A 9,696-nucleotide genomic window follows, 5' to 3' on the forward strand; every position below is an offset into this window, starting at 1 on the left:
ACTGACATTCCACAATAGACTCCACACTGACATTCCACAATAGACTCCACACTGACATTCCACAATAGACTCCACACTGACATTCCACAATAGACTCCACACTGACATTCCACAATAGACTCCACACTGACATTCCACAATAGACTCCACACTGACATTCCACAATAGACTCCACACTGACATTCCACAATAGACTCCACACTGACATTCCACAATAGACTCCACACTGACATTCCACAATAGACTCCACACTGACATTCCACAATAGACTCCACACTGACATTCCACAATAGACTCCACACTGACATTCCACAATAGACTCCACACTGACATTCCACAATAGACTCCACACTGACATTCCACAATAGACTCCACACTGACATTCCACACTGACATTCCACAATAGACTCCACACTGACATTCCACAATAGACTCCACACTGACATTCCACAATAGACTCCACACTGACATTCCACAATAGACTCCACACTGACATTCCACAATAGACTCCACACTGACATTCCACAATAGACTCCACACTGACATTCCACAATAGACTCCACACTGACATTCCACAATAGACTCCACACTGACATTCCACAATAGACTCCACACTGACATTCCACAATAGACTCCACACTGACATTCCACAATAGACTCCACACTGACATTCCACAATAGACTCCACACTGACATTCCACAATAGACTCCACACTGACATTCCACAATAGACTCCACACTGACATTCCACAATAGACTCCACACTGACATTCCACAATAGACTCCACACTGACATTCCACACTGACATTCCACACTGACATTCCACACTGACATTCCACACTGACATTCCACACTGACATTCCACACTGACATTCCACACTGACATTCCACACTGACATTCCACACTGACATTCCTCACTGACATTCCTGACATTCCACAATAGACTCCTCACTGACATCCCTTCTGCCGCAGCCTTCTTCACACAGATGCGGGCAGCCCGATGGACACCGGCCTGACACCCCCCAGTGCACGCACCCCCCGCCCCCCGCTGGTACGTCCGTGAGAGCGGGACAGTATAGCCACGATTTCTTAGTTTCAGCGGATCAATCTGCCGCAAAGTTCCGAGCTTGTCACAGTCTATTCATATTGAAGAGACCAGTGATCAGGCTTCAGCTGTGCGCTGCGGCAGATTAATCCGCCTAAAACCCGAAACACAGAAATTAGTCCACTTACTGTCCCCGCTCCCACAGAATACAGGGGGCCCCGAGACAAAAATAAATAGTTGCACAACACAATTCCATGACTTTTCCAAAACTTAGTAAGTTTTCCCATTTTCCAGGACTTTTCCAGTCCTGGAAAGTGTCATGTCAAAATCCCATGACTTTTCCAGGATTTTCATGACCGTACGAACCCTGCATAGAGCTTGATTGTGAGTTGCCATTGAATACCAGAATTGACAGGCCTGCCACTGGCGCCCTGTGCTTTTCAAAAGTTAGAGAAGGTTTACCCTGAGCATGTGACAAGTCTGGAGTAGCCGTGGAGAACGTTGCGCTGCCTGTAACATCGTTCAGCATGACCAGTTTGGTGTTAGGTCAGCGATGGTCTAGGGAGGCATATCCATGGAGGGACGCACAGACCTCTACAGGCTAGATAATGGAACCCTGAGTGCCATTAGATATTGAGATAAAATCCTTGGATCCATTGTCGGACCCTAAACTGGTGCAATGGGTCTTGGGTTCCTCCTGATGCATGACAATGCCTGGCCTCATGTGGTTAAGAGTATGCAGCCAGTTCCTGGAGGATGAAGGAATGGATACCATTGAATGGCTCCCACGTTCGCCTGCCCAAAATCCAACAGAACACCTCTGAGACATTATATTTTAGTCTGAAAGCGCCAGCTTGCACCTTATTCTGCTTGGGAGCTCCGTAATCTCCTGGTCCAGATCTCAGAGGAAATACCCTTGGACAAAATCCGTCTCATTGGGGGCATGCCCCAACATGGTCAGGCATGAATACAAGCACGCGAGGGCCATACAAACTGCTGAGTACCATTTTGAGTTGCTGCAATGAAATTTCAGCAAAATGGACTAGCCTACTGCAAAAAATGTTCACTAAAATTTTCAGGGTGTTTTTGAATTCAGCCTACTGTACGTTGATATTTATAATTTTCATCAAATTATGTGCCTGTTCGTTCCTAACACATTACTCAATCTATAGCAGTATAGATATCCAGCATATTTTCCCCATTGAGGTCTATGTTTTTAAAGTAATCCGTTAACGGTTTTGAGCAGTGTATATCAGACTGGTCCTCCTGACTCTCATAAGCAAAATCGGTATTACCAACAGCCGACAAGCCTCTGAATTTATCAATTCATTCAAAAAGTGCTCTACCGACACAGTCTCCTCAATGTGAGCCATCAAAATAAATTCTGCATTCCCCTGCACGGACAGAGGATTTAGCACTATGCGCGGCAACATGTTGGAATGCACTGCCACCTGATGTAATAAACTACATTGTGATAAAATTTGTGCCTGGAGCATTTTATGATAATGTAGAGCAACACGAGTGTGAAGCCAACATCCAGATTTATAGTGTAAATTGCTAATTTATAGTTTCACACCTTCAACATTTACCGATTTAAAAAGGCATTTTAAAATTTACAATTGTTTAACTCAAAATTTTAGCTTTCATATTTAGCATGAAATTTGTACGTTGCTTTGTGTTAGTGAGCCCCATTAATGATTTTAATGTATTTTTAATCAAAAATATTTATGAAAATTTGCAAAACTATTACAAAAACTACAAAAATCAGGAGCACAATACTGGTCGGATTCTTTATATTTGAGGGAAATGTGTATAGCAACACAAGCACATATGTATAAATATCTTTCGAGATTAACAAAAAACCTACCTCATCAATGAAAATGTGAGTAAATTCAGTCAGACTCTTTGCACCAACTATCTTCTGCAGAAGAACACCAGTTGTCATATAAATCAAACACGTGTCTGACGTGGCTTTCTTCTCCAATCCTACCTAAAAACAGATCAAATGACACAAAGTTGGAGGTTTTTAAAAAAAAAAAAAAAAAAAAAAAAAAAGCATAATATTATATTATATATATATATATATATATATATATATATATATATATATATATATATATATATATATATATATATATATATATATATATATATATATATATATATATATATACATACATATATACATACATATATACACACACACACACACACACACACACACACATATACTGTTTCCCCAAAAAGAAGACAGTGTCTTTATTAGCTTTTGCTCCCAAAGACGCGCTAGGTCTTATGTTTCCCCAAAAAGAAGACAGTGTCTTTATTAGCTTTTGCTCCCAAAGACGCGCTAGGTCTTATTTGTAGGGGAGGTCTTATTTTTCCAAGAATACGGTTCACTTTTATTGTTAAACAAAAAAAAAAAAAAAAAAGGAAATGTATTACTTGTATACGGTACGGTAGTAGTTGTCATCTCAGACCAGCACATGACATCATCCTGTGTCATTCTGATTCCCCCCTTTCTGATCCTCCTGTGTCATTTTGATTGCTCCCTGTAATCCTCCTGTGTCATTTTAAGTGATCCCACTACCCCCACCAGACATCCCCCCCACCCCTTTATCAGACATTTACCCCCTACCTCAGTCACCCCTGTGTGTCCACACAATGTGCCCGACTCCTTCCCCGTGCAACTCACTGTCTAATTGAGTGAGCAGCAGGTGGCAGCTTGTCCTGGTGGCGGCGCGGGTTCTCTGATTAAAAGAGACCTCGCACTTCCTAACTGTTCCGGCTGTGCTGCGGCCAACAGCGAACTGCGCGGCGGTGCCCGCCGCTACGGTAGCTTCGGGGGGAGACATTTTGGGGGGGGGGCCCTTATATTTCAGCGAGAGGCAAAACTGTAAGTAGGTCTTATTTTCGGAGATGTCTTACTTTCGGGAAGACACTGTATATATAGTAATAATTTGGCCATACAACTTAGGCATAATCGTTTCCACAAAAAAAGTGAATTTTTGTAAAATCTTACCTGTAAAATTCCTTTCTCTGAGTCCTCCGACAGTCGCCGCCACCTCTAAGTCATCACTATTGGGTATTGACTTCCGCTCCGCAGGAGTAGCTAGGCATAAGACTTAGTCAAAAGAACAAAGACATTTGCATATACACACCCATGGGGGCTGTCCCACTGGTCAATACCCCCTGCAGTGAACACTCCCAACTCAGTTTGGTAGCATAGCAGTAAGTGTACCAGAAAAAAAAAAAACAAAAGAGGGGCAGGGGCGGCAACTGTCGGAGGACTCAGGAAGGAATTTTACAGGTAAGATTTTACAAAAATTCAGTTCTCTTACGTCCTCCGACAGTCGCCGCCACCTCTAAGTTATCACTATTGGGATGTCCCAAAGCAGTGTAGACATGAGGGGTGGGAGACGCAACCGTAGAAAAGGCAACGCAGTACCCACATCAGAGAAAGGAACCTTACACGCACAGTAAGAGAACCTTCTGGGCAACAGAAAAGGCTCAACAGGAGCAACAGCCCAGGAAAGCAAATAACCCAGGGGATAAACAACCCCAACAGCCAGGGACCCACAACAAAACAAGGGTCCCTCATGACACTGCCGCACTGAGAACTTTGCGGCCAAAGGAGGCATCAGCTGATGCCAGAACATCTACCTTATAGAATTTGGAAAAGGTGTGCACTGACGACCAAGTCACAGCCTTGCACACCTGGGCCACCGAGGCACGATGCCAGTAGGCCCAGGACGCACTCAAAGATCTGGTAGAGTGCGCCTTCACAGAAGGGTGGCACCTGTTCCTTTAAAGCATAGGCCTGTTCAATGGTCTGTCTGATCCATTTGGCAATGGTCGCTGCAGACGCAGCCATGCCCTTCCGAGGTCCCTCAGGAAGGACAAAGAGGAAATCAGTCTTCCGAAAAGATTCAGTGGACGACAGGTAAACCCTGATCGCCCTGACAACATCCAATGCAATGCAACCTCCTTGGGATGCTTAGGCTTTGTACAAAGCAAAGGCAGGACAATGTCCTCATTAAGGTGAAACTCAGAGACCACCTTAGGAAGAAAAGACTGATGTGGTCGCAAGAACACCTTATCCTTGTGAATTCCCAAGTAAGGAGAGCGGCAAGACAACGCCGCCAGTTCCGATACTCTGCGAGCCAAAGTGATCGCCACTAAGAAGGCAACCTTCTTAGACAGTAGAGGCAACGAGATCTCCCGGATGTTTTCAAAGGGAGAACGCTGTAACACGGACAGAACCAAGTTCAAGTCCCATGGGAGGTAAAGGCTCCCTCCTGGGAGGAGCCAAATGTCGCACACCTTGAAGGAATGAGACGCCACAGGGCGTTGGAAAAGAATAGCCAGTGCAGACACCTGGCCCTTTATCGTGGCCAGCGCCAGGCACTGGTCCACCCCAGATTGGAGGAAAGCCAAAACTCTTGACACCGAGTACGAGCGAGGGGAGAACCCCCTGGATTCACACCAGGCGAAATATGCTTTCCAGGTACGGTAATAGATTTTACCAGAGGAGGCTTTTCTAGCCTTGATCAGAGTAGGAATGACCTCAGGGGAGTGACCCCTGTCTCTCAGGACCTGGGTTTCAACAGCCAGGCCGTTAAAGCCAGCGACTGTAAAGCAGGATGGAAGATCGGTCCCGGAGACAGTAGATCTTCCCGCATTGGCAGCCGCCAAAGAGGCGCCACTGCCAGGTGAACAATGTCAGCGTACCAGGACCGGCGTGGCCAGTCCGGCGCCACCAGAATCACCAGGTGAGGTTCCGAGGCTAACCTGCGAAGGAACCTGGACAACAACTGAATAGGAGGAAAGGCATACATCAGACGATACTGATGCCAAGGGGCCACCAACGCATCCGAGGCGTCTGCCAGAGGATCGCGCGTTCTTGCCACGAACCTTTCCACCTTGTGGTTTAGCCGAGACGCAAACCGATCCACGCCCGGGGATCCCCACTTCGCACCAAGCATTTTGAAGACCTCCGGGTGTAGGGACCATTCCCCCTGGTACAGGGTCTGGCGGCTCAGATAGTCGGCCTGCCAATTCTCCACACCCGGAATGTGAACCGCTGAAATCGCCGGGACATGAGTCTCGGCCCAAGACAGAATGTCTGTCACCTCCCGGTGCCCCCTTGGTGGTTGATGTAAGCCACCGCGGTAGCATTGTCCGTCTGTACTCGAACCGGACGGCCCCAAAGTCGATCCGACCACTGGAAGAGACAGAGTTTGATCGCTCTCAATTCCAATATGTTGATCGGAAGGGAGGATTCCTCCCCCGACCAAGTGCCCTGGGCAGACAGGTTGCCCAGGACTCCACCTCAGACCGACAGGCTGGCATCCGTGGTAATCACCGTCCACAGCAGCGGACGGAAGGATTTTCCTTCTGACACAGCCGGGGACTGAAGCCACCACAGAAGATCCGTTCTGGTCCGGCGACTCAATGAGACACTCAGATCCAAGGACTGAGGTAGTCTGTCCCACCTGGCCAGGATCTCCACTTGAAGAGACCGTGTGTGGAACTGAGCAAACGGCATCGCCTCGAAGGCTGACACCATCAACCCCAGGGACCGCATGCAGGTCCTGAGTGACGAGGACGGCTTGTCCCTGAGAGACCTGATCTCGTCCTGTAAAGTCCGGAGCTTGCCCTCCGGCTAGAACACCTTTGCTTGAGCAGAGTCCAAAACCATTCCCAGATAGGGAAGACGAACCGAAGGGACAAGGTCGACTTCTGTACGTTAATGGTCCATCCGAACTCCTGAAGCGTCTGTACCGTGGTGGACAGATCGCGCAAGAGGTCCTGGCGGACACTCGATCTTAAAAGGAGATCGTCCACATATCCCAAGACCGCAATGCCTTGTGCCCTTAGCAGGCCCAGAACAGGCGCCAACACTTTGGTAAAGACCCTTGGAGCCGAAGCGAGACTGAAAGGCAACGCCACAAACTGATTGTGGTCGTCCGCTATTGCGAACCGAAGATACCTCTGGTGACCCTCGAAAATGGAGATGTATAGGTATGCATCCTTCAGGTCTATAGAGGCCAGGAATTCTCCCGGACTCAGGGAGGCCACCACCGAACGGAGAGATTCCATACGGAACTTTCGAACACACACGAAGCGGTTCAGTGCTTTCAGGTCCACAATAGGACGCACCTTGCCCTCCTTTCTGGGCACAGTAAACAGATTGGAAAACACCCCGAAACTTGTCCCGATGAGGCACCGGGACAATCACCCCCTGGGCAAGGAGGTCCTGCACCGCTTGATGCAGGTCCTGCAGACGCCCCGGGGTCAAATGAAGATTTGAGGGGAAAAATCTGTCCGCCGGCCAGGAAAGGAATTCGATCTTGTACCCCGATCTAATGATTTCCTGAACCCACCTGTTCGGAATTCGGAGCAGCCAAGGTTGGAGGAAACTAGGGCTGGGCGATTTTGCCTAAAAAAAAAATCTTCGATTTTTAAAGAAAAATTCGAGTTTCGATTCGATTTTCGATTTTTTTTTTCCAATGCACTTAAAAAATGACTGCAGAGTCTGGAGGGAGGACTGAGGAGAAGGAGAAGCGCTGTATATGTGTGTCTGACTCTGTTTGGATCAGTTGCCCATAGAGAAGATGACGGAACATCCGTACCCTGATCTCCTCTATGGTGAGAGGCTGGCAGTGACAAGGATTTCATCACTTCTGATTTTGGTGCCACCATTTCCTGGCTGCTACAAACACAATCAGTGTTTCACCAGATGAATTGCAGGGGAGATGTTAGGGGTCTGATGTCTCAATAAAGAGTACCTGTCATTGCCCAAGCTATCCTAAGGGATGTGTTTCTTCCCTTGTCATAGTAATAAAGTTAAATAAAAAAAAAAAAGTAATTAAAATATGTAAAATAAAATAAAGAAAGAAATAACAGCCTATTAGTACATATATGAGGTAATTGTATCGTCACAATGCTCCCTGTGCCTCCCATACATTCCTCTCTTGGTACACTGACACATGTATCCTGACACTCCTGTATAGAACTCACCCAGGCTGACCAGCACAACCACAAGGGCCACGATCACAGAGATCACGGTGGGGTCTTGTCTCTAGATTTCCATTCTGATGGATTCCATATCCAACGACCACTGAGGACCGCCGTCATCCTGAACCATTGCGATACCAGTTCACCAGGAGTAGCGCATGCGCAGTACAACAGACATCGCAACCCACATGTTCCTCGCCTCTCAGCTACATGTCACTTCACGCCAACCAATGAGCCGAGCGCTTCCGGGATCCGCACAGCACGCTAAAAGCCCACGGCATGTACAGACGCACCGCCCGCCCCGCAGCTGACGTCACATCCAGGCGCGGCGGTGGTCCGAGGCAGAAAAAAAGTATTGTAGAAAAAAACTCGAGTTTAAAAAAAAAAATCGTTCCAAACTAAAAAAATCGATAAATCGATTAAATCGATTTATCGCCCAGCCCTAGAAACCGCGCAAACGTCCCCCCACCCCTGAAACGGGTGAGGGCGCCCCTTCAGGCAGAGGCGGATTGACCAGATGCACCGGCACTGCCTGATTTTTGTTTGCCCGTCCAGGGCTTCTTCTGGCTACCTTGGCCCTTGAAAGGGCTTGCCCTTGGTTTGATTCCGAAAGGCACGAAAGGACCCCTGACTGGGTCGAGAGGCGGAGCCCCGCTTGCCACGAAAGGACTTGTGCTTCGGGTTCTGGGGCAGCATGGTGCTCTTGCCCCCCGTGACACCTTTCACCAAGGTATCCAACGCCTCGCCAAAAAGGCGAGAACCAGCATAGGGAAAAATCAGCAACTGTTTTCCGTGATGTCTGGTCAGCCGACCAGCTCTCCAGCCAGATCAGTCGACGGTTAAGCACCGCGACACTAGATAGACGTGCTACCAAAGGGGCCTCATTCAAGGCCGCATCGCACAGATACATGACTCCTTGGTGAATTTGATCCACCATAGCCAGCGTGGCAGGTGGGGCAGAATCAGACACGAGGTTGTGCCTAAGCACCTTAGTCAAATCAGCCACCGCCTGAGCCACCAGAACGGACGCGAAAACAGGTTTGAGCAAGGAACCCACCACCGTGTAGGAATGGCGGGCCAGAGACTCCAACCTCCTGTCCGTGGGATCCCGAAAAAACGGGGTCTACTCAGTAGGAATCAAGGTAGCCTTGTTCAATACAGCCACAGTGTGATCCCCCTGTGGAGGCACACACCATCGCGATTCCGTAGCCGGTGCAAAGGGATAAAGTAACTTAAACCGACTAGGTACCATGAATGGACGTTTTAAAGTGCGCCACAGTTCATTAACAGTGTAATGAAACTCAGCGGGGCAGAGAAAACCCTGCGCCAACTTGCGGTTCCTGTGAGTACCAAAAGAGGACACAATGCCCGGAGGACTGGGCTCATCCTCCAAATGAAGCGTTTCCTTTACAGAAGAAATCAACTCGCCCATAGTTGCACGTTCTGCAGGCGACCCCAGGGGAGAATCAACCCCCTCCACCTCCCCCTCTGACCCCAGAGGGTCAAGGGATGAGCGAGACCCTGAAAAGGGCACGCCCGCCGCAGCAGCCATATCACCATCTGAATCAGAGGAGAGAGAATCTGGGCCTCTTCCTAGCAGCACATTCAGCCTTCAGCACCTCCATTTTG

The 9,696-nt window shown here is 48.1% G+C and overlaps 1 protein-coding gene across 1 annotated transcript in view; it reads right to left on the reverse strand.

Moving 5' to 3' along the window:
* Positions 1-9,696, reverse strand: part of TDRD9 (tudor domain containing 9) — a 789,496-nt gene that overhangs the window by 712,993 nt on the left and 66,807 nt on the right. Inside the window, exon 3 of the mRNA XM_082275596.1 lies at positions 2,915-3,037. Within this exon, the coding sequence (XP_082131722.1) occupies positions 2,915-3,037 (123 nt within the window). The remainder of the gene's footprint in view (positions 1-2,914; positions 3,038-9,696) is intronic.

This window comes from Pelophylax lessonae (assembly GCF_965119305.1).
Source record: "Pelophylax lessonae genome assembly, chromosome: 13".
In the NCBI taxonomy this organism is placed as follows: domain Eukaryota; kingdom Metazoa; phylum Chordata; class Amphibia; order Anura; family Ranidae; genus Pelophylax; species Pelophylax lessonae.